The 26,300-nt window shown below is 42.1% G+C and overlaps 1 protein-coding gene across 4 annotated transcripts; it reads left to right on the top strand.

Annotated features, from left to right (window-relative positions):
- On the top strand, nucleotides 1-23,847 carry ccdc71 (coiled-coil domain containing 71). 4 transcript variants are annotated; one of them, XM_029431633.1, is made up of 3 exons: nucleotides 28-153; nucleotides 6,956-7,111; nucleotides 20,524-23,847. In XM_029431633.1, exon 3 carries the CDS (start codon nucleotides 20,534-20,536, stop codon nucleotides 21,611-21,613), a length of 1,080 nt encoding a protein of 359 aa, XP_029287493.1. In that variant the 5' UTR covers nucleotides 28-153; nucleotides 6,956-7,111; nucleotides 20,524-20,533; the 3' UTR covers nucleotides 21,614-23,847. The 4 variants fall into 4 exon arrangements, with proteins under 4 accessions (XP_029287492.1, XP_029287493.1, XP_029287495.1 ...); XM_029431634.1 differs by lacking the exon at nucleotides 28-153 and adding an exon at nucleotides 400-594; XM_029431632.1 differs by lacking the exon at nucleotides 6,956-7,111 and having other exon boundaries at nucleotides 1-153.
- The last annotated feature ends 2,453 nt before the right edge of the window (nucleotides 23,848-26,300 follow it).

The following is a 26,300-nucleotide window of genomic DNA, read 5'->3' as shown; positions in this document are numbered from 1 at the left end:
GGTGTTAACGGAGCCCGCCCCCTCTCCGCTCTGCCCGGCTGCCTCCGCCTCTCTTCCCTGGGCTATCATCGACACCGCTGTTGTTGCAGCCATTTTACCGTGGAGCCTCGGTAAAGCGGCGACTGGAGGATGCCGAAACAGCGCAGTTAGAAGGTAATTCCGCTTTTTTATTCAGCGCTTTCATTCACATGGGTAACCTTCACGTTGCAGACCCTGCAAATACGTCGGATAATGTCTGGCAAGCTGAGGGCCAGGTCGGCTGGAGGGGCTGAGGGAGCCTCCACAACTAGCTGCCCAGACAGAGGAAAGATTGCTGGGAGACTGTTTCGTGAGCAAGGTTTGTCGCTGGCAGTTCACAAGTACATGTGAAAAATGGCGACGTCTTTCATCAAACCACTGAAGTTGTAAATGAGCTTCTATGTGGCGGCTGTAGTTTCAGTGTTCTGGGCGCATTCAACTCTGATCATCTCAGTTCTTTTGGACCTGTAAAGACTCCTCAACTGTGCTGAAGACGAAGTGTTGGTGAAAAGGACCAGACTCATATTCTGGCCCAGCCTGACCTCCAACAGGGGCGCTCGAGAGCTAAAGACTTAGGTTCGCGCAAGTTTGGTAGCTAACCCTTTATTGGCTAGCCTGTTTGTTGTTTTTCAGCGTTTTTGATTTCATTCTTTAAAATTGTAGTTACACCAATATATGTTTCTTTGTTTTGAATATATTGGGTAAGCATTTCAGTGTGTTTGTGTTGTTAGCTTTGTTGACCTCTAATCTCGCAGACCTTTTGATGTAACTAAGACCCAGAAATCATAAATGAAAGAAGTTATGTGGTTACCTCTTGGTAAGCTAGCTAGCTAGCTCGGAGAGAAAAATTATGGTTTAGTAAAAGGAAATTTGAAAGAAGCTTTGTATGTTTAAGGCTAGCTAGTTGCTGGTATCATACCGTACGTGAGGCAAATTTTTGGCTTTCATTTGTATTTGTGTTACTTCACACGGCTGAATGATCTGATTGACTACAGTCGTATGAACCTTATTTGCTATAATTTCATTAGAATAAACGGACAGAGTGCAGAAATAACAATCATGATAATTTGTAAAAAGTCTGCTTCGTCAGGTCTGTCCGCAAGACGACAAGCGAACTATTTTTAAAATGCCTTTTTTTTAATGGAGTTTGAATCGATTAGGGCTATGCTAACATTGTAACTGCGCCAACACTCAAAATTATGTCATCTAAATTATGCATAAATATGGTTGTGGCGTTACCGTTTATGTACATAGATATCTACAACTTTAAAATAATATTAACGTACATCTGTCGTCATTAGAATATCAAACACTGATGGGCTTTGGTTAGCAACAGCAGCATGACAATTTCTTGTTTTGAGTTGAAACATTTCACCTTGCGCGAATGGCGCATGTTTTGCGTCATATGGTTGCCCAGCGCAAATTCACGACTTGGCATTGACTTTGTATGAAATGTAGCTGTGCGAAAATTCGCTTCATGTTTGGTGTGAGCACGCCATTAGTCATTACCTTGTAAGATATAATAATAATATATATAATATATACAAGCCTTGCAGTTCCTAAATTTGTTGCATCACTTCTGGATAGCTAACATCAGCAACTAGCAGCTAGTGGCAAAGATAATGCTAACTGAGACTATGCAAAGTTTAACACATGGTAACAGGGAGAGCTGTCTTTTTAAATCAAGCGTTTCTTCTTATGAAAAACTAGCCACTCCCTTTCAATACTTCGCACTGGCATATAAAATCCAGAAATCAGACTTCTGCTGTTAAAAGCTAACTCTGCCCTCTGAGCTAAGCAGGTGGGTTCAGTCTTGAGATAATGAACATTTACACCCATTACTTTTGAGATTTGTACAGTTTAAAGCACAACTTCTCACGCTGACTTCATCATCTGTCTGTTGGTTAATTTGTCTGCCCTCCCGGATGTGTGCGCATCTCACCGATGACGCCGCTCTGAAACACTTCTGATGTCAAGTCTCGTTGTTCTGCAAAATCAGTTGTCGTTTGACATGCAGCTTGAAGACAACGCCTGATTATTTGCCTCAACAATCTGTCTTTTAGATTACTGGATAGATTTCTAAGATGTGGTTAGTAGGCTAACTAAACTCTGGTGAAACTGTTTTTGACTTTGTTTTTTTCTATAGCATCGCTAGTTTCGTGCTTTGTGCGATACAGCTTTTTTATGATATTTTTATGGCCTATCATGACTTTTTTAATACTTTCTTTCAAAGACCTACTGTATTATGACTTTTTATGGCATACTATATTATGCTTTATACTTTATTATATATATATTTTTATATATATATATATATATATATATATATATATATATAGTGTATGTGTATATATATATTATATTATATTATACTTTTTGTTGTGACCTACTATACCAGTGGTTCTCAAACTTTGCCAATTTAGGGAGCCAGCATATGATTGAGGGCCGCACAGGAAAAGTGTACACATACAACAAAAGGTCTTTTCAATTTTTCTAATTTCCATTTTAAACTTCCGAGTCGTCGTCCAAAATCGCTTACTTTAGCTAACAGCATTAGCATCGATGACAGAACGTAATTCTTGCGACACTGGTTGCCATGCAACATAATTATAATAATGTAATCAAGGATAATCAATGTATTCAATATATTAATTGTATCCATGTAGTGTTAGGATTGACATTGTACTTGTAACCAACAAGTAATGGAGTTAAAAAATAATAAAATAATAATAAAGGGCTGGAATAACCTCCGAACTAAGGGAGTCATCGATGAGCTTAATATGTGGGAAAGACCCTGAAATACCAGTGTCGGAAAAAGGGGGTGAGATCTATGTGATACCCTTATTTAATCGGCCAACCAACCGGTCAGAAGGGGTCAGCCCTACTATAAAGAGAGACTTTGCATTCATGATTATCTGAGAAATATAAGGCAGTCTTTCTTCTCTGACATCATTGCCAAAATTAATAATAATTTAATAATGCATGCTATTATAACCACAGTCAACACTTTTGTACTCGGAGCCAATTTCCCGAAGGCCTGGAAAACTGCAGTTCTTAAACTACTTTTTAAGAAATAACAATCTAGATAATGTACTAATTACCGTATCAGGTACAGGCCCGTATCAAACCTTACATTTTTCAGTTAAATCATTGAAATTCTGTTTGTAACTGCATAACACCTTCTTGGCCTTAAACAATTGTTTTGATGTTATCCTGTCAAGATTTAGACCACAGCACTAAGACTACTCTATTTAAGGTTGGTAATTATTACACATGTCAGTGTACAAAAATGAAGTGGAGTTCCCCAAGGCTCCATTCTTGGACCTCTTTTTGTTTCAATAACTTCATGCTTTTATTAGCGCACATTATACACAGATTTATATAATGATGTCATCGGGTGACTACAGTCCCACACAATTGCTGAGCATTCAACAAATCAAAAACTGGATGTAGTAAACATTACATTCCTCCAGTTGATAAAACAGAAATAAGTGAAGAAGTTGACCCAAAGAAGTGCTCAGCTTATATCTTTAATGTTAAAGACCACACCAAATTTTAACATCCACATTAAAGACGGTTACAAAATCGGATATCACCTTTAGAACATATTAAGAATAAAGAACTTGTGACTTAGTAAGATTTAGAAAATTGTTATCTGTCGCAGAGCCATTAACTTGAATTGTGCATTTTTGCTGTTCAAAAACACCGCTAATGGTATCCAACATATAATTTGATTCAGGTGCATATGATGCATTATAAAAATAGTGGTCACTGGTGTGTTAGTAGTCATCCTTGTGTTTGGTTATGTTTAGTCCTGTTGAGTTCGTTGTTTTGGAGACTGAGTTTCTACGTTGAATCAATTCAGCAAAACCTCTCGAAGTATTTATTAAAGGTGAGGTTAAAGTGATAATGACAGCATAGAAATTACACACAGCCATGGACAATTCACCAATACACAGGTCACATTGAAGCAGTTATTGTCTCTCGGTTCTACTGGATTGTGCTCTTACGTTCATGATTCATTCTGACTAGTTAAATTCCTGGGGTGTTGTCCCTCCCACTTGGTCAGGCGGAGACCAATTCCTATTGGCTCCTTGTTGTCACTTTGGTCTCTTTGTGCTGACGTCATCTTCAGTCGCCCTCTGAAAAGGAGGTTCGTACCTAATATTGATCCTTATTACCGTGGTTGGTATGCATTCCGTGCACAATACTTATTAATGGAGGTAGACAAAAATACATATAGTAGCTTTCATGTAGAGATCAATACGTTCCGGAGTTATTTATATCACACTTGCCGCGTGAGACCACTGCAGCTGGTCCATATGGCCGACTGTAATTTTCTGTGTGTCCGGCTGGCATACAACACAGCAACATGGACACACACACACACACACACTGCTGCTGTCACGGCCTTCTAAACACTCTAGATCAGACAAGAAGTGGAAAATTAAAACACTGGAAACTGATTGGCATGGCGTTAAACTGAAGTTATTTATATCACAGTCCATCTTGGGAAATAGGCCTCCCCAAGCATTTTGGTCCCAACCCATAGGGCCTCAAATACCAGAAATGTGTACCTCATAACCCGGTGCACAAAATTTCACCAAATTCGATAAACATACTCTGGGGGCAAGTATTAACCAAGATCTGAAGTGTCATATTGGTTGATGAATGTGGGTTTGGTCTATGCTACATTTTGGTAAAACTTGGTACCGTAACTGTGAATTATGTCCTAATGCTAATTGTAAAATATGAGTCAAATCAACCTGAAGTGGATGCTAAAAAAGTCAGTCGCATATAGTTGCTCCGATATTCACAAAATGTGGTTCGCCTATTGCTCTTTGCGGAAATATTTCAAATTGGCTTTCATTAGCCCTGCCCTACTGGAAGTCGGCCATTTTGCGTTTTGACTATATTTCTTGCAAACTTTTACAAACTCCTCCTAGAGATTTGATCTGGAAAATTCTAATTTGGTCAGAATAACCCTATGACCAATGTGAAGCTAAATTGTGAACGAATAGTCGATGCCTCAAACGATGAGGTCAAAGGACAACACGCCATTTTTTAGGCAAAACTCCCCCCCCCCCCCCCCCAGATTTTCACAGATTCACTTCAGGTTTAGTCCGCTTGACGGTAAGACATGTGTAACAATAAATTGCGAAGCTTTTGAGTTTGTGAAAAGCCTTGGCGATGGTGTGCCGTTCAATGCCATGATACTGAAGTGGCTGTAACCTCACTGAACATTGTCCGATCTGCTCTAAATTTCACATACTTGATGTAAATCCAGGCCTAAGGACATGTACAGGCCGATGTGTGGGTTATACCCCTACACCAGAGGTGTCAAACTCATAATCAGAGAGGGCCAAAATTAAAAACTGGGACTACGTCGAGGGCCAAAGACGGTCCACATTTATTGAACAGGATAGACATATTGGATAAAGTGCAAAAAGATATGGAACATATTTAGGTATGCTACATTCTCCTAGTATGCACATGTGTCAGAGCCAGATGTTTGGAATTTTTTCTTAGCTGCCAGTTTAATGTTTGGTGTTCTGTGGAAACCCTCAGTGAGTGAAGGTGTGCATCAGTGAGATGACTCCTGTGTGGGTTTTTGTTCATCTTCATCACAGAGAAAAGCTGCGCACACAGGTATGTGTTTCTAAACATGCAACGCATCTGAGCGGTATGAAGGAGTTCAATTTTCATTTCTGAGCTGCATAGTCAGCAAATGCGCTTAGTTTATCAGCAGAATGCGCAGTTGGGAACACAGCGGTGGAGATGGTTTGTCAGTGTTTGGAAACACGAGTCTCCCACAGGCAGCTTGGCTTGGAAAGCTGTCACTACATCATACATGTCCGTGATCACACGGCCCTGAAGCTGCAGGTTTAACAGTGAGATGCTTTGTTATGTCGCATAAAAAGGCCAGCTCACATCGCCACTGTTCGTCCCAGAGATCTGTGGTGTGTTTCCCTTTGCTTTCCAAAAACTGGCAGATTTCCTCACGCAACTCGAAAAATCTATTAGGCACTTTCCCTCGACTTAGCCATCGCACCGCCATGTTCACAATGTATCTCCTCGGGAAAAGACTTAAATTGGCTCTTTTAAAGTGTCCTGTCTGTGTTACGGTGATTATTACATGTTCCATCTCCAGAGCTTTATAAAACAGCGCTTCCTGGTGTATGATGCAGTGATGCACTGTCGGCTCACCTGCACAGTTCTCCTGCTGCATCTTCTCTCGCATCCTGCCCACTAATCCGCTCTTTTCACCTCTCATCTAAGGCACTCCATGGGTCGTCAGTCCCGTCAGTTTGTCCCGGGGAAGTTTCATTTCTCACACATTTAGATACTTTCTCAAATATTTATTTTTCCCGTGGTTGTGCCATGCATTGATTTAATTACCAAAACCGGCAGGCCAGTTATGATAGACATATGATTTTCTCGCAGGCCGGATGTAATTGTACCGTGGGCCGGAAGTGGCGTTGAGTTTGACACCCGTGCTTTACACTGTAACCCTGCCCTCTTTCATAAAGCAAACACCGTTTGTCGTAAAAACTTGTGAGCGGGATCGTTGCGACCATGAAACGTTCTTGTGCGACGCACAGCTGCACTCGGCAGAGTTCCTGTTTCGCTGTGCACGGCGTCTCTGCCAACGTCTCACCAGTACCCTGACACGCATGAATGGCTGAGGGACCGTTCAGCGCTACTCGCTGCTTTAATTAGAAGTTGGTGTGAACAGTAGCATGGGTTTCTTTATTTTGTTCATGTCACTCACCCTTATGTTGAACTACAAATACAAGACAAATTTTACATTTTGTAATTTCTTGCTGAAATATAGGTTAGCTTGAATGAGTTAAATATGAAAGAGTTTTAAAATCCTGTGTTTCCCCTGTTTCTCAGTGACCTCTAACACCTTTGACTTGTCTGTACTGTTCTACAGACAAGTTCTTTTTCTTCAAAGGAAAAATAATTATAGCCCATCAAGCAGCATAACTCCAGGGGCCACGATGTGCAAGATCCACTAGAACCGGTGAAGCAAGCAAACATTACTGGCAGAGATGTGCAATTACTAAATGTGAAATGATTACTGCAAAAGGTGTGTGCATATCTTAGATTTTGATACTTTTTGGCTTTTATAAATACTCAACATAGTAGATTGGTGCATGATTGACATATTTTTGTTGTCCGATCCTGTAAGTTGGCATCGCACAGGTTATCTTGCCAAAAAGCCAATGGGATTTTTCACTGGATTTTTGACTAATTCAGAAAACTGCGCGAACTACACCACGGTCGCATGACTCGTGTCACCATCACTAAACTAAAGGTGGACTATTGTTCAGTCTGATGATGTTTAATTGTCTCATTCAGCCGTTTTTAAGACTCATAGAAGCTTCAGAAACTTACAAGTGGGTTATTTACGGACTCATTTTATGTTGTAGAGCAAAACGTAAACCTAAAATCTCTTAAGCTTGTGTTAACCACAGACCTTATTTTTGCTTTCTAACCAAAAACCCATTCAAAAAACCTATTGATTTTGAGACGAGGGAACCGGAAGTGCTAAAATGATGACGAATTTCCGGGTTTTAGGACTCACTCCTCCACCACTCTATTACTGATGATTTTTTTCTTCAATACAAGTCACCTACTATGTATTATTCACAGCTTCCGCCCAGTTACATTACAGCATACTGCAAATTTCCCCCGTCACCATGCATGAGTCATGAATCCTAGCCCTAAGACTCAAGGCTTCCATGTCTTTGTTCATCATCTATGATGTAGAAACATCTCATTTCCACAGTCAAAGAAAAATAAGTGTGCGTGTCCTGGTTTTAGTTCAGTTGTAAAATCCTAGCCCACTGAGGAACGTATCTGCTGCTGGGGTCCTGACAGCGCTGTCAGGAGCCCATCTTTAAAAAGTAGATTAGTCGATTTCGCTGCATCCAGCACAGGAGCAGAGAGCGTTGAAGCAGCAAAGAGAAACGTGTAACGCTGCTCTGCGTTCGGTTTCAAAGGTTTTTAACAGATAATTTTTGTCATAGTTTTTGGTTGCCCAAATCAACACTTGACAAATCCAGCTCTGCCTACCTTTTTTATATGCACATTTAATACCAATAAATACCAGGTAGGGATGGGAAACTCTGGAATTTTTAGATGAACGGTGCTGTCTGTCGGGGTGCCACGGGTCTGGAAAGCGCGTGAAAGTGCTTGGATTTAGCCAAGCAACCAGAATCTAAGTGTGAGGCTTGTAAGCTCCATCATCTCAAAATTCATCTGATACCATTTTTATACACCCAGAACGGTGAGCCAAGGTCCAGTGTTGGGCATTGTATTCAGTGTATTTGGGTCTCTCTACGTCGATGCTAGGCCCAAAGTGTTGCGCACCCCTCCCTCTCCCTGTCAACGGTAACGGAAGCGCCATTTTGATATATTCTCATATTGCTACTTCACCACTTGAAAGGGCAAAATGTCAGTAAATGTTTTCAGTAAAGGGGGATTGTATAGATGTCTTAGGTTTAGGCAGTGGCGGGCCGTGCATTTCCCACCTAGGCCTTCAGTGATGTCCTACACAGTCCTACCTGAATTATTCCACCTCTTAATACCATCATTATGACGCCATGGCTCTAGAAACTATACATTTAGACAGAAACGCAGTATAACCGGGCGTTGCATCACCTTAACATAGTCAAGTACAACAGAGTTATATTAATATTTCCGAAGCATTTATAATCAATAAATCCGCATTTCCCTATTTTTGTTCACCCTTTCGTTGTGGAGCTCCGTTTCCCTGCACACTTGTTCGTTGAGCTGTAGATCCACTCGGGTGTCCCAAAGATTTTCAAAAGCACTGTTGCTTGGAAGTGCCCAACCGTGCTTTAGTGTCTCGTTGCTGCCTTGGTTAGACGACTCAAGTTTCCAAACCCTGTGTGGCTCCAAACACCAAATCGATCAGTTGTAAATAGCAGGCATTCCCAGCAGTACAATGTGCAGTGCCTCTCGGAGGCTGTGAGCCGGGGGTACCGCTCGTAGTTAGTGATCTGAAAGTGGCGGACAAACCCTGTGATAGTCTCGCTAGCATCGGGGTTGACTGTTCTCTTCTCACAAATAAAGTTCGTCTTGAAAATGGAGTTGTAATTATCTGCGTCCAAATCGATCTCTTGTCCTCCTTCAGCCATTGTGGGTTGAAAAAAAACAGCTTGTAGAAATCTAAATTGGCTCATTCAAGTTCAGTTTGCTAGCTCTGCCTCTCAATAGTGCGTATTCAATCAAAATACGTGGACATGCTGACGTTATCGTACGCCTGCTAGCTGGCCCCGGTGTCCCCAACTCGAAATCTGATTGGTTAACGCCACAGTTTTGTCTCTGTTCACTTTAAGCGACAGGCGCCCGCCCTGTTGCTTCTGAAGGCCTCAGGGCAGATCTCTTGGACCCTGGCAACACATCATGGCTGAAATATGATTGGATAAAAGCTCTAACATAAAGGCCAGGCCTCCAAATCTCCATCTGAGGCTGGAAGCAGCGCAACCAAGAGGAAAGCTATGACATGAAGAGAATAGACTATGGGGAATAATTTAATACATATGTGTGGAAAAAATATATCAAAATTAAGTTTATATTCTGATGATGTTTAGGCCAGCAGAGAAGGCCTTGCTGGCCCTGACGGCCCACCGCTGGGTTTAGGTAACACACTAGAATCAATTTACGATGTAAAGTGTTTCTTTTAATGCACGTTTTATGTTGATGTACCTTAACAATGTGATAAAGATGGATGGGTGAATGTGAAGGCCAAGTTCTATTAATTAATATTAAAATGCATTTTCATGCAGGAAAGTCCAGAATTCATCAAGGAAATAAATGAAAAGTATTTTAAAAATCAACAGTCTGTTAAGGGGGGCACCACAAACCTATATTTGGACCCTCAGGAATGGTGAGATTTCTGGTTACTTTGCTCATATAAAACATATTCTTTATGATATCATGAAAATAGAGTTCTTCCGCACATATATTTTCCAACAAGAAAAACTTTTAAAACAATACTTTGACAAAAACCTCTGACTTACCCACTACTTTAAAAGTAAATTGTTGGGTCTAAACCATTCTAATGATATGCAAATAAGTGCATCTTTAATGGATAATTTGCACAATTAATGATAAAAAAAAATAGGAACTGGCATCTAATTAAGGTAAACCATTCATGTCTTTGTATTGTACAGTGCTATGTTAGACCGTTATATGTGAACATGTATGATAGATAGATACTTTATTTATCCCGAGGGAAATTCAGACATCCAGTAGCTTAAAACATGACATGCAACAATTACTCATCTACCCCCACCCCTCCCGCCATTACAAATGTACATTTCAGACTTAAAGTAAAATTAATGTGATAAATGCTAGAAATACAATAAAACTGTTATAAATACAAAGTGAAAGTGAAAGTACTTGATTTGAAATTGTATTGAATCTGAATCCCCCGGCCATCATCAAGAGGTGTTGTACAGTCTTATGGCCAGGGGGACAAAAGAGTTCTTGAGCCTGTCTGTGGAGCAGGACAGGGACAGCAGTCTGCCGCTGAACACGCTCCTCTGCCGGGTGAATGTCCTGTGCAGAGGGTGGTGGGCGTTGTCCAGGATGGATGACAGTTTATCAAGGGTCCTTCTCTCTGCTACTGTCACCAGGGAGTCCAGCTCTGTGCCCACTACAGAGCCAGCCCTCCTCAACAGTCTGTCCAGCTGCCCAGCGTCCCTCTTCTTGCTGCTTCCTCCCCAACACACCACAGCATAGAAGAGAGCGCTGGCCACCACAGACTGGTAGAACATAAACAGTAACCAGCCTTCTCAGGAAGTACAGACGACTCTGCCCTTTCTTATGAAGAGTGTCCATATTTGCCGTCCAGTCCAGCTTGTCGTCCAGCTGCAGGCCCAGATATTTGTAGGACCTGACCACCTCCACGTCGACCCAGGTTGCCGGTGTGGCCTGATCCCTCGGAAATCCACCACCATCTCCTTGGTCTTGGAGGTGTTCAGCTGCAGATGGTTCGACTTGGACCACCTCACAAAGTCCTCCACCAGGCTCCTGTACTCCCCCTCTTGTCCATTCCTGACACAGCCAACGATCACAGTGTCATCTGAGTATTTCTGCATGTGGCAGAGCTCAGAGTTGTGCTGGAAGTCAGAGGTGTAGATGGTGAACAAGACAGGGGAGAGTACCGTCCCCTGTGGCGCTCCAGTGCTGCTGACCACAGTGTCGGACGTGCAGCCTTTCAGCCTGACTTACTGTGGTCTCTCTGTGAGGTAGTCCATGATCCATCTCACCAGATGTGAGTCCACTCTTAGCTTATCTCTCAGGAGTAGGGGCTGGATGGTGTTAAAACCTCTTAGAGTGTGCGGGCGCCCAGCAGGTGTTTTATTGCGCCTGTACATGGACATTTTTGAATTCTGAAAAGAAAAAATCTATATTATATTTTTGGAAAGCTCAGAATCTCGTCTATTTTAATATGGCGATGAAAATCACAACAGCGGTACAATCAGCTCCTCAAACTAGCAAGTACACTCAAAATCATAACTTTGAGCCCACTTACAGCTTTTCAGCAATATTTTGAAAGACGTTTCCGGTAAAAAGATATCCTCTGTGAACATCGTCACATCGATAAAAGTCCATGAACAGGTGTTGCAATCTGTGAAATCAGCTGATCGATTTTTACATTGTGTGATCATAAACAGTCATAACTTAATATCTTGTGCGCTCATCACGGTTCAGAAACGTCCTGGTTTTAGCGCGGGCTCTCAGCGTTAGATTAACACTTCATTTGAGCCAATCGGAGCTTCGATGGGTTTTTTACAACGAGCCAATGAGTGTCAACTTTGATAAGAAAGTGCTCACCCACTTCTTTTGTTACAGACACAGCTCAGCGCGCATCGCATAGAAAACGGGCACCTCTTTCGTTAGATGTGTCACTTCCCTTGGTTTGTTTTTGGAAGAAAAAAAATGTATTTCCAAAATAATTATTTATTGTACAGAAAAAAAAAAAACATTAGAAAAAAATGTGTTTATACTTCAATTACTCTGTGTGATTACTACTAACAGGGAATATGGGTATATAATTATAAATAAATAAAAATAATATTTATTAAAGGTGCTGGAGAAAGAACATCATTCTCACCGCGCCACTCCCCTTGTCCAGATGAGAGTAAGCCCTGTGTAACAGATAGAGGATGGAGTCATTCACGCCCACCTTCGCCTGGTATGCGAACTGCAGAGGATCTTATGCATGGCAGACCTGTGGTCTGAGGTGATGGAGCAACAGCCGCTCCATGGTCTTCATCATGTGTGATGTCAGTGCAACCGTCCGGAAGTCATCTGGTTCCCTAGGGTGTTTCTTTTTGGGGACAGGGATGAGACATGAAGTCTTTCAGAGAACTGGGACCCTCCCCAGCCACAAGCTCAGGTTGAACTTACACTGAATTCAGCAGAACAGGCATTTAGCATCCTTGGACACACTCCGTCCGGGCCAGCTGCTTTACTGGGGCGCAGTCTTTTCAGCTCTCTGCTCACCTGATCTTTGGTGATGGTGGGGGGAGGGGTGTTACATTATCCATGGTGATGATGGGGATGGAGGGTGGTTGCAAAGTTCCTGGAGGCAGCCTGGGTGTCGGTGTTGGGGGAGGTGAGGGCAGGGGCGGGGGTGTGTAGAGAGGGTGCTGGGTGGGCAGCTCCTGGCTGCAACAGCTGGGCTGTCAAACTTGTTATAGAACAGGTTGAGCTGGTTTGCTCTCACAGCGTCCCCTTCTGTTGTGTTGCTGCCCTTCTTCTTGCAGCCTGTGATGGTTTTCATGCCGTCCCAGATCTCCCTCATGTTGTTGTCCCGCAGCTTCTGCTCTACTTTCCTTTGCCTCTCTCAGTTGAACCTTGAGCTCCCCCTGCACGTGCTTCAGCTCTGCCCGGTCTCCCTCCTTGAATGCCCTCTTCTTCCTGTTAAGGATGCCCTTGACATTGCTGGTGATCCAGGGTTTGTTGTTAGGGAAGCAGCGTACAGTTTTTATGGGAACCACAACATCCATACAGAAGTTCAGGTAGTCAGTGATACAGTGCGACACTCCCTCAATGTCCTCACCATGTGGCTCTTGCAGGACGCTCCAGTCAGTAGACTCAAAACAGTCTCTCAGAGCCTCCTCTGCCTCCGGAGACCACTTCCTAAAGGAACGTGTGGTTGTAGGTTGTCTGGATCCTTGGTTTGTATTGTGGTTTCAGCAGCACTAGGTTGTGATCAGAATTCCCCAGTGGGGGAAGGGGGATGGCAGTGTAAGCACCCTTCACATTAAATCAAATCAAATTTATTTGTATAGCCCAATATCACAAATTATACATTTGTCTCAGTGTGACGACAGATCCTGATCAAAGATGACGCCAAGATTCCTTACAGTGGTGCTGGAGGCCAAGTTAATGCCATCCAGAGCTTCTATGTCATTAGAAAATGCGTTTCGGAGGCGTTTAGGACCAAGTATAATAACTTCAGTTTTGTCTGTGTTTAACATCAAAAAGTTGCTAGACATCCAAGTTTTTATGTCCTTAAGGCATGCTTGAAGTTTAGCCAATTGATTGGTTTCATCTGGTTTAATTGATAGATATAATTGGGTATCATCCGCATAACAATGAAAGTTTATAGAGTGGTTCCTTATAATATTGCCCAAAGGAAGCATATATAAGGTGAATAGAATCGGTCCAAGTACAGAACCCTGCGGAACTCCAAGACTGACTTTGGCTGTCATGGAGGATTTATCGTTAACAAGTACAAACTGAGATCGCTCAGATAAATAGGACTTGAACCAGCTTAGTGCGGTTCCTTTTATGCCAACACAATGTTCCAGTCTCTGTAGTAGAATGTCATGATCAACAGTGTCGAAAGCAGCACTGAGGTCTAACAAGACAAGAACAGAGACAAGTCCTTTGTCTGATGCCAATAGAAGGTCATTGGTAACTTTCACCAGTGCCGTCTCTGTGCTATGATGAACTCTAAATCCAGATTGAAAAACCTCAAATAAACTATTATTATGTAAAAAGTCACATAACTGTTTTGCGACTGCTTTCTCGAGGATCTTAGCGAGAAAGGGAAGGTTAGATATCAGACTATAGCTAAAATCTCTGGATCAAGACCAGGCTTTTTAAGAAGTGGTTTTATTACAGCTACTTTAAAGGATTTTGGTACGTAGCCAGATAATAGAGACAGGTTGATCATATTTAATAACGAAGTGTTAATTAAGGGTAAAACTTCTTTAAACAGTTTAGTTGGAATCGGGTCTAAAAGACAGGTTGATGGTTTAGACCAGGGGTGTCAAAGTCAAATGGACGGAGGGCCAAATAAAAAATTTAGCTACAAGCCGAGGGCCGGACTGTTCGAATGTTCATTGAAAAATTTTTAAATGACGCATATAGTCTAGTGAACCTAATTGAACCTACTGAAAACCTAACAAATATATTCCAATATGATCAGATAAATAAAGCAATATTTTCTTATGGCTCTGTCAGTAATCTTTAATTTTCAACAGACACAAAAGACAAATTTCCTTTATATAAAAATCCCCATAACATGAACATTAAATGAAAGAAACCGGTATTCAAGGCACCATCAGTAGCCTATATTTTCTATTTTAGCAAAAGTGGGCTAAATTTACTTCAAAGAAAAAAACAATAATAGCAATTTTCTATCATCCACTCAACTGAAATATTTTTAAAATATAATTGGATTGAAATACAATAAAATAAAGTGCAAAAATCTATTAATCAAAAACAACACTTTGTTTAAGGAGAAGTAACATGCAGTGAAAACAAATATTAAACTTTAACTTTTAAACTTGAACTGAGTAAAAACTCTAAATATGTGATTGCACAGTAATGTTCACTTGTTTGAGGTTGAGGGTGATACTTGGTGGTGTCCCATCTTTTCCACAAGTTCATCAATGTTCGGGGTAAGGCTCTGAGCTGAGGAAATCCTCAGAATTGAGTGGAGGTGTTCAGCAGTAAGTCGACTTCTGTGTGATGTTTTGTTCAGGTTCATCAAAGAAAACAGTTGTTCACACAGGTATGTGCTGCCAAACATAGACAACGTTTGAGCAGCCTGGATGCGCAGCTGGGGCATTGTGTCGGGGAGGAAACGGGCGAACTCCGCAGCACCCACTGCCGCATATTTTGCCCTCAGTGCATCATTGCATTGGAGGTCAATCAACTCCATTTGGAGGTTTGGTGGTGAGCTTTCCACGTCAACAGCAAATGGGTTACCGAGCAGTTCCAACCTGCTTTTTTGTGCTTCAAAGTCAGCAAATCGGCGTCGAAAGTCAGCGGCAAGCATACCTATTTTATCAGCCAACTGTGCGCTCATATTCTTGTTTTTGTCCGCGTGTTTCGTTTCATAATGTCGTCTCAGATTATACTCTTTCAGTACCGCCACACTTTCTCCACACAGAAGACACACAGGTTTTCCAGCTACCTCCGTGAACATATACTCCGACTCCCACCTTGTTTGAAACCCCCGGTTCTCAGTGTCCACCTTCCGTTTTGCCATTTTTGATGGGTATCTGAAAGTTAATTTTACTGTGATGCTGACGACTGCTGTGCCAATAAATATTGAAATGAAGCAGCCTACTGCTCGGTGCGTCACCGTTGCATTGTGGGAAATGTAGTATTGGTGCGTGTAAAAGATCTGCGGGCTGCGGGCCGGTTCTAATAATAAATCAAGATCATCCCAGGGGCCGTAAAAAACCTTCTCGCGGGCCGGATGTGGCCCGCGGGCCTTGACTCTGACATATGTGGTTTAGACGATGAGATTGTTGAAGTTAGTTGGTTAAGGTTGATTGGAGTAAAACAGTCTAGATATATTTCAGGAGTTACAGATGTTTTTAAAATTCCAACAGTTGAAGTTAAGTCATTACCAATTGAGGTCAGGAAGAGATTAATTTTGTCTCTAATAATTATAATTTTATGGTTAAAGAAGCTCATGAAGTCGTCACTACTGAGAGATATAGGAACAGAAGGCTCTGTAGAGCTGTGGCTCTCTGTCAGCCTGGCTACAGTGTTGAAAAGAAACCTGGGGTTGTTCTTATTTTCTTCTATTAAGGAAGAGTAATAAGCTGCTCTGGCATTACGGAGAGCCTTCTTATACGTTTTAAGATGATCTAACCAGACTAAACGAGATTCTTCCAATTTAGTGGAACGCCATTTACTTTAAGATTTCTCGACTTTTGTTTTAGTTTGCGGATTTGTAAATTAAGCCATGGAGCTTTCTTTTTCTGTTTTATGATCTTCTTCTTTAGAGGAGCGACAGAGTCGAGTGTTATTCGCAGTGAGGCTGCAGCGCTATCAACAAGATAATTCATTTGGGAGGGACTAAAGTTAGCATTGGAGTCCTCCATTATATTGATATTGAGTTCTGGTATTGAATTAAGTGCTGATGGAATCACTTCCTTAAATTTAGTCACAGCACTTTCAGATAAACATCGAGCGTAGGATATTTTGCCTACTGGCTTGTAGTCCAGTAACAGGACTTCAAAAGTTATTAAAAAATGGTCTGATAAAAGAGGATTATGTGGACACACTGATAAACTTTCAATTTCAACACCATATCCCAGAACAAGGTCCAGAGTGTGGTTTAAACAGTGAGTTGGTTCATGTACATTCTGACTGAACCCAATTGAATCTAATATTGAGATAAATGCATTATTAAGGCTGTCACTATCAACATCCACATGAATATTAAAGTCACCTACAATAATTACTTTATCTGTTTTAAGGACTAAATTTGATAAAAATTCTGAGAATTCAGATAGAAATTCAGAATACGGACCAGGAGGGCGGTACACAGGAACTAATAAAACTGGCTTTATTGTTTTCCATGTTGGGTTTGAGAGCGTAAGAACAAGGCTTTCAAAAGAGTTATATTTTAGTTTAGGCTTAGGATTGATCAAGAGGTTTGAGTCAAATATGGCCCCAACTCCACCTCCTCGGCCAGTACCTCGAGGAATGTGAGTATTAATATGACCAGGTGGAGTAGATTCATTTAGACATATTCTTCATGTCTCAGCCAGGTTTCAGTGAGACAAAATAAATCAATCTTATTATCTGATATTAAATCATTTACCAATCCAGCTTTCGTTGATAAAGATCTGATGTTTAAGAGCCCACATTTAATTTTTTGATTTAGTTGCACTTTTGCAGCGGTGGTGTTTATTTTAATTAGGTTTTCATGTATAACTCCTCTTCTGTTAACCATAGACTTGATTAGTTTCAGTGGTCGTGGGGCAGACACAGTCACTATGGGGATTTGAGTGGGTGACTGCCCGGAAAGAAGCACAGAGAAGTGTGTAAGACTACAACTCTTTGTCCTGGTCTCAACTCTGGGTTGTCATGGATTAGGTCCACTAATAGACTGTGTAATATTATCGGATATGAGATCTGCTCCAGCCAAAGTAGGATGGATGCCGTCACTCCTAATCAGACCAGGCCTTCCCCAGAAAGTCCGCCAATGGTCTACGAAGCATAACATTAGCATACAGGAGGTCTAATGTCCTGTTCTTCCTGGTGGGGCAGCTTACAAACTGATGAAAGTCTGGTAGTGTGGAGTCTAGTTTTACATGATTGAAGTCTCCCTGAGATGGCAATGAAAGCTTCTGGGTGTTTGGTTTGCAGTCTAGCGGTGGTACAGTGAATGACGTGGTCTCTGCGTGTGCACGTGGAGGGATGTAAACACAAACAACAATGGCGTGTCAAAATTCCCGAGGCATGTAATATGGTCTTAGACCTACAGCAAGCAGCTCAATGTCCCTTTCACAAGTAGTCTCCTTAACCGTAAACATGTCCTTGATTACACCATCTATTGTTAATAAACAGTGCGAGTCCCCCTCCTTTACGCTTACCACTGCGTTTAGCATCCCTGTCCGCTCTCACTGTGGTGAACCCTGGTAGGTCCACGTTAGCGTCCGGAGTGTTAGCTGTTTCAGAGAGTCACAGTAAACTGCTCCCTGTATGTCCTGTCGTTCCTCACAAGGGCAGCCAACTCGTCAGTCTTGTTGGTTAAACAGTTCACATTCCCCATGACTCGATGGAACAGAGGGCTTGTACTTCCACCGCTTCGCTGCTAGCTTAGCCTTTACCTTCGCGCCAGCTCTCCAGCCTCGATACGCCCGTCTCAGCTCCTTCGGTATGGGGTGAACAATGTCGGCTTGTCCCATTGTGCGAAGTGAAATCAGCTTCTCCCTTGAAAAAACAAGTTTCCCGCCGCTTTGTTTATCGTAAAATACAATATCCATAGGATATATAGAGTACTGTACTACAGAAAATTCAAATGAACTAACTAAAGTCCTTGAAATGTATCATTACAAAAGAGTAGCATACCTGGTCTGTCTGCGGATTTGCAGTCCTTCTGTATGTGCAGCAGCAAAGATACTTTGTGTGTTGCTGCCTCTGATTAATGGGCTTGATAATGTGCATGTTCAACTGCAGTCACCAGAGATCTCCTTTCCCTGCTCTTTTTCTGCAGGCCACGCTGTCTTCTGCGCCTTCAAACTGTAAAATGAATCACTTATATTTTTTGGGGTTTACACTGAGCAGTTTGTTACCTGATGAGACACGATCTCATTCCTTGTCTGCAGTTTTTATGAAAGGTAAACGAAACAGGGCTTGTAACATTATATCTTGTGTGTGTTGGAAAATTACCAACAGCCACCAGACTGATGCTGTCGTCGTGTCGTCTCAAATTAGACAGTTGGTGTACACAGTGTTCTACATGGAAATGTGCTTACTTGCCTTTTGAATTTTGACAGCCTAGTGTTCGACTGAAATCGAACATGGCTGGTATGCACTAGGCGGAAATGAAGATTGTGATCGTATTGTGTTTCTTAACTTACCTTTGTATAATGCTGTGTTCACCGGTGCAACCGCTACGGATTCCTTCCCTTCCGCTACGTAGCCAAGATGGCGACTATTGAGGATGAGAAGTGTCCAGCGAGTACACCATCCGGGTACTTCAAGTGCACTGCATTATTTAGCTATACTTGGCCACGTCAATGCACTCATGAACTCAAAATGGCAAGTGTAGGCACAGAAGTACGCAAATTGAGACCCAGTTTGTCTTTTCTACCAGGCAGCTAAATAGTTTCACTGGTTCACTTAGGGGAAATTTCACTCAAATTGTAGGTTTTCTTAATTTTCCTGCGCTACTGTTTAACACTGTTGATGGCTATCTGCTCATTAGCCATATGATAAGTAATTAGTTTCTTTGACCCCTATTGATCCCTCAGAGTAAATATCTTCCTGAAGCAGTTTGTAGGAAACATTTCTCAAATAGGAGTAAAAAGTGTATTTACTGGGGACTATTTTCACGGATTAATCCACGTTTGGCTCTCTAGTTAGTATTTGAAGAAGCAGGGTGGTCTATGTAGGACGGCTACACCAAGCCGTTAACATTTTTTTATTTCGGTCTTCTGTTTCTGGAACCGTTACACTCCTAGTCCTTTGTTCTTTTTTGGTGCTGCAAATAAAAGTTTCCCTTCTCAAGACTTGTTGAATTACCATGTCAAGCTTTTCTTCTTCTCTTCTGTTGGAAGAGGATCCCAGGGCGTTGTTTCTCCTGTCCCAAAGGTCATAGTTGCCATGGTAGATAGCCAGCTGGGGTCGTTCTGTCAGCAGATGTGGACTTTTCCTATTTCTTTATATATTTGCTACTGGCTGCGCAAGGTGTCTGATTACACTGCTGCTGACAGTAAACTAGCTTCTCCCCTGAGCACTAATCTAGCAATTAAAAATCCCCAGCCTGTGTGTTCACAGCTACAGAAGTTCATGTTAATAAAAAAAAGTTTGGTGACCCGTATCAATAACATCTTGCAGTGGACTCGGCTGCAGAACATGCTTCAGTTTCTGGACCACGTTTAACGAGTAATAGGGAAGTCAGGGGTCAGAAGGTCACAACACCCAGAGCCAGCAGAAATAATTATGATAGAGAAATGTTCAGGAAAGACATGTCGAACCATACGTTGTTTGGTTATGAACAGCTGCAAACAACGTATGGATTTTTTATAGTTTTTTTGCCTGATTGCCTGACAAAATTTGCCTCAATCTCTCACCCCTTGTTATCAGCGTCACACTGCCATAACATTTTAAATGCACTATGCTTCGTCAAACTGGTCAGCTGTGGTTGTTCTTACCGGAAGTGAACCCATACGGAAGGGGTCAGCTTTCTCCTGTTTCATGTTATAGCGTGTTATGTTATGTTATAGCTCCAGCGACACCTCGCGTTGGACCGTTAACAGCTACATAGCTTGTGATTTAAAATCAGTTTAGACCTCTTTGCGCCTGCCAGCCATAAGCTTCACTGGGAGAGTGCAGGGTGCGAGGTCCTTAATATCGCAACAAACAAACATCCTCTTTTGATAGTATTGAGACCAAAAAGGAAAAATAATCAAATGTTCTAGCTGTTCCTTTCTGTGATTCCATCTAACCGAATGCTTTCTTTATTTCCGGCAGGACTAGAAACATGGCTGACGCGGTGCGAGGTCCCGTCGTTGGCCGGCCATTGGCATTTGCCAATGAAGAGCGGAGGGCGCTTCACTCCTGGTCCCGGATCTCTTCAGCGGGGCACAACGTCCTCCTGGATGCTTTGAAGATCCTAAGCCCGATGTCACGTGACCTCTCGAGCAGTGAGGAGCTGGTTACCTTCCTGCAGGAGTTGGGCGAGGAGGGCCACAAGCCCACTGTGCTGCATAGCAAGGACGTTTACGGCTACCGCTCCAGCACAAACCAACCCTTGACTCAAGACATGCTAAAGCCGGCCAACAGAAATGTTAGACCCACCACCAAGAGGAGGGGAAGGAAACCCCTGGCCAAGAAGAGAGAGGTGCACCCGTCCTGGAACATCTCTGACAACCCTAAGATTCAAGGGATTCGTCCTCCAGAGCTTCTGGTGGACCATCGTGCCATCATCTGCAGCAGGACACCCAGTCGAACTGTAGAGATGTCGCAGGTGCAGATGCGGCCATGTCTTAGACTGACTAACATTGAGGGCCTTTCTGGCTTCCATACGGCTAGACTCCAGATCCACACTTCCTGGGACTCATCATCTGAGGCACCCTCTGTTGTCTTTTCACAGCAACAGCCCCCTCCAACGCTATCAGGAATACCTTTGCAGCCTTCTCAGAACGGTGGTGGGGCTCCCACCAAAGCTGTGGCCTTGTTCAGCCAGAAGAGCCTGTCCTGCCCCATCCGATTAGACGGTGCCCTCATTGGTGATTCTGCACCGGTCTTCTACACAAATGGAAGGGTGTTCCCAGAGACTCACACAGAGATGACTAGCAATGGCTGGAGGAGCAACAACCTCTACCGAGATGTTCGTAGCCCCAAGGAACTGAACAGACCGACCCGGCAAAGAAACGGCTGGAAGGACAAAGATAAAAGACAAAATAGTCTTAGATGGAAAGTGATAAAGGTGGATGACTCTCGCTCTGTGGCTGATGCCCGCAGAAAAGCGCAGAAGGTCCTACAGGTCAACCTGTCTCCAGTGATTCAAATCCAATCTCTCAACCATGTGTTGAGAGATTTCAGATACCAGAATAAGTGACAATTTCCCCCCAAACCCACACACATTATTTCCTTTAGCAGATGTTAGTGTTTTACATCCATTAGCCTGTACCTGGCTGAGCCCCAGTGTTCAATGCAGACGTCTTACATGGGTTTTCGAGATCTCTGCTGAGTGTTGGAGGTAGGGAAGTCAGAACTTTCGTTTACGCTATACAGCACTTCAACCAACCATCATTCTACTTTGAGTTGACTGCCTACTAGCAGCGTCCACCGTTAGGTGAATTATCTGTCCTTCAACAAGGACTTGGTGCTCACGGTTGTTTTGACAAGTATTTATAACTAATTTGAAGTATAGTGCCGTTAAAAAAGTATTCTTTTCTTATAGTGCTTAAAAACAGTGCTGTCACTATGCGGCGCCCAATTTTCCACTGAAAGGAAAGATAAAATAAAGGTAGTGTGGTGACAGGGCCATCCCATTGGACACCCGGATGAACTGGTGGATGAGCAGGGCGGGTTTCAAAAGTCTTCAGACGAGCAGACGTGGTGGTTGGTTGGTCCCAGCAAAACAAATGAACTAAACAAAAGGAGGGAAAAAAAGAAAGGGGCTTACTTTGTCTTCCTTTTTTGTATTTTTGTTGTGTTTCCACTGGAAATCAGGAAAGTTCTAGGAGCAAGTACTGCAGGGAATCAAACCTGTGGCCCATACAGACATAGATTGATACCTGAATGATTTGTTTGAACTTTAGTCCTTCACAAAGTGTTCCTTTTTGGTTTAGTTTATCCACTCATGGAAACAAAAGACTTCTATAGTATGTTCAACTGTTGGATGGTTCGATGTCTTACAATAACAAAACATGAATATGGAATATTGAAGGGGACTTGAGCCCTGTTAAACATTTTGGCTTCTGAGATTCATCTTTAAATCTTAATCAAAGCACTGAGATTTATGGGGTATAAGAATTCTGACTTCTATCTCATTATTAAACTGGATCTTTGAATCCTATAGTAACACATTTCTATCTGTAAATTCAGAGTTTATTCTCCGAATTACAGCTTTACACCTCCATTCTGTGATGTGGACAAGGTCTCCCTCCATAAGTTTAAGGTGTTTTACACAAACTACAAAAACAACCATCAGCTGTCTGTTTAATGCTGCTCAAGATTTACTTTTGACCAATACCTTTCTGTACTTCACAGACAACCAACAGTCTTTTTTTATCCTTAATGTAAGATGTTTTGCCCATTTAAAAATGTTTGTGGTGACATAACTTGAGCTGCAGGCTTGTTGGTTTAATTTGAAACTGCAGCTTTGGAAAGTTTAATCTCCCATCCGAACTCATCTGTGCTCTGAGTCGATGGCGAGAATTGCACTTTGAGAGTGACTCATTGTCGCCTCTTTCCTCGACATGAAAGTTATTTCCTGCGTCATGTAGAAAATATGTGAAATAATCTCCAAAATTGACTTTTTTTGAAACCACACTGGTTTTTGCTACAGGTGCTAACGTTGCAATGTTGGTGCTGAATTAAATGACTGGCACAAGAATGTCATGTTTCTGTTTTTCTAGTTCAAATTGGAGCATTTAGGATCCTGCGAGTTATCCTCTGAGGGATTGATGACACTGCTGCCCCCTGCAGGTTGGGACGAGCATGCCAAACCGCCTTGCGTTTTTTCCAAAGGGTCACCTGATACCGTTTTCATGTTATCATCTGTGAAAAACTCCTGTGAATTCCCCTAAAAAAATTTGTTTGCGATGTTCGGACAAAACCACATTCTATGAGACAATGAGTCATTTTGTTTTGACCTCGGAGACCTCAGAAACACAAAACACTTACTAGCTTTATCGCTGAGCTTTTATCAAAAGTATTGATTACTTAAACAACCAGATATTTTCAAGTTCAAATACAACAAAATTAAACCACCATCATGAATAAGGACTATTGTTTCAAAAACCATAAAAAATAAATTTCCAGACATTTGTCACGTTTAAATGCTGTGGATGCTGTTTCAGGCCATTTAGTAGAAAGAATTGATCAGATTTAAAGTGGATATCTGTGTTTTCTGGTTTTAAGTCCATGCATTATTTACAAGTTCCTGCTCTGTTCCCCTGTTTAAACTGAAATCACATCAGTGTTTGTCATGTTCATGCCCGTTGACAAATCCCTTTTCTAGGTCTTCTTTCTGTTAGTCTTGTTTGTGCAACACTTGTATAATATTGTATTTCCTACATGATCTTTGAAAACTCTTTTTGTTCAATAAAACCGATCTGAAAATAATCGTTTTGTTCGTTCTGAAAGGTTGTTTCCCCCCCCCCAACTACAAAATCTTTCGTAACGTGACTCTTTAGCAGAACCAGTACGATTTCTAATTAAAAACATTTGTAAAGTTTAGTTTCATTATCATATGATCATATTGTTCATGTTCAGCTTGCGATCTTTAGCGATAGTTTGGGCATCTGGTCTATTTTCTCCGTTAGAGTAAACATGAGAGATTCAGTCATACATGCTGGACTTGGAGAAGTCTAACAACCATAATCAGCGACTAGCAGACATATCAGAATGGTAAGAGTGGTTAGCATCAGGCTTTGAAGCCACTTTGACATGGTGGCCAAACTGTAATTACAACTTCAGGGTCTTCAGGATACTTTGGAAGGCCGATGGAAGTCTCTAGTACACTTGCTCTATAGGTCCAATAGATACGGAAGATTCACAGAAGATCCTGGTAATATTATCCCCCGCCTCTAACACTGCCTTTGCCTCGGACTCTTCTTTTTCTCCTGTGCCCAACGGTGTTTATTAATGCAAGTATTCTTGCATTAATAAACACCTATTATCTCAGGGTGTGTTTTCAACTGCTTTTAAACATGCTGTAGTTCAGCCTCTTATCAAAAAGAAAAATCTGGTGCCATCTGTTCGCTCTAAGGCCTATTTCTAAGCTACCTTTTCTGTCTAAAGTTTGTGAGTTTTTATTCAGTTGCAAATATTTTCAGATAATCATGGCATTTATAAAAAGTTTCAGTCCGGCTTTAAAACCACGTCATAGTACTGAAACTGTTCAGGATGTTGACTCGGGGAACTATGCTATCCCGGTACTTCTCGACCTGACCGCTGCCTTTGACACTGGATCACATGATCCTTCTATCACACCTCGAACACTGCGCGCATCAAAGGTACTGCCCTTAAATGGTTCCAGTCATACCTGACAGATAGGAGCTTCTCGGTTCGCCTAGGAGAATATTCCTTGGCTCCGGCTCCACTTACCCTTGGTGTCCCTCAAGGCTCCATGTTGGATGACTCTGTTGGTATTCTTGGTTTCTCACAATACATCTTTTGTTAAGAATCCTGGCGTTATTTTTAACTGGTCCTTCAAATTTGTAAAGCAAATCAGTTAAGTTGTAAAACTAGCTTTTTTCAATTAAGACCTTTTAGCCAAGGTAAAGGTTTATCTCCTAAAGATCTCGAGTGTTTCATGCCATTATTACCCCTCAGTTAGACTTCTGTAATTTGTTGTATGTGGTTGTAGAACAGCCGCTCGTCTTCTCACTGAAAAAGGGAAACAGGATCACATATCACCATTAGTGGCCTCCCTCCACTGACTACCTTTACGTTTCAGGATTGATTTTATTGTGTGTTTTTAAATGGGCTGGCTCCCCTTTATCTAGTAGGACTCTTGCATCCTCATATTCCAGTAAGAACACTGAAGTAGACCGATCAGATGATCCTGGCTTTTCCCAGAACTAGACACAAAAACAGTGGCGACCAAGGCTTTGCGGTGGCTGCCCGTAATCTGTGGAGCATTTTACCTAATTATATAAAAACTGCTCAGATCTCAGAAACCTTTAAGTAGCTGCTGAAGACCCTCCTCTTCTCGGAGGCGTTAGATTGTGTTGAGCTTGACACCTTGACTTCATCTTCTGTTGTGCTGAAATTGTTTTACTATTATGTTCATTGCTTTCTTTGTATTGATTTGAATACCCAAAATATCAAGTCTGAAAAAACCCATCAATGTTTTGGAGCGGCAGCCTCATCAGACGAAGACTCATGAAGACAAAGACCAAGAAGGCTTTCGCAGGAGTCTTTGTGGGAGGATAAGTGGGAAGCAAAGCCAACATTAACTGGGCTAAGTATCTCGTTCTGCTTGCTCTTCCCTCTCCTTAATCAAATATATGTATGTTTCCCATTCCTGTTCATGTGTCTTCTCGTAGATATTACAGGCCTCGCACATGCTCACAACATCACTGTAACCTCTCGACTTTTATCTTTTCCACCCGCTCCACACACATCGAACACCTCGTCACAGGGGGCCTGTGGAACTGTCAGTCAGCTACTTGCAAGTCTGAGTTCATCTCGGGCTATGTCTCCCAGCGATCCCTTGACTTCCTTGCTCTCACTGAGACTTGGATCACACTAGCTAACACTTCCACCCCTTCTGCTCTCTCCATAGCCTACTCTTTCCTACGCACAAAGCTGGCCACCACCTCAATCTCATATTCACCAGAAATTGCTCTACCTCTAACCTCTCTGTAACCCCATTTCACATCTCTGGTCACTTTTTCATTTCCTGCTCTCTCCCAATCTGAGAAACTATCTTATCTAACACTGTACCTGTCTGCTGTAACCTTTATTCCCCCTCTTCCTCCTCTCTCATCTGTTCTCTCAGCCCTCCCTTCATCTGACTCTTTCTCACTCATGCTTGCCAACTCTGCCACAGACACTCTCCTCTCTACTCT

The sequence above is a fragment of the Cottoperca gobio genome, chromosome 5 (genome assembly GCF_900634415.1).
Source record: "Cottoperca gobio chromosome 5, fCotGob3.1, whole genome shotgun sequence".
In the NCBI taxonomy this organism is placed as follows: Eukaryota; Metazoa; Chordata; class Actinopteri; order Perciformes; family Bovichtidae; genus Cottoperca; species Cottoperca gobio.
The sequence above is the reverse complement of the archived record's forward strand: the minus strand, read 5'-3'. Positions and strand labels throughout refer to the sequence as shown.

What these genes read in the sequence shown, in the direction of transcription:
- ccdc71 (XM_029431632.1), top strand. Translation starts at nt 20,534, where the DNA reads ATGGCTGACGCGGTGCGAGGTCCCGTCGTTGGCCGGCCATTGGCATTT.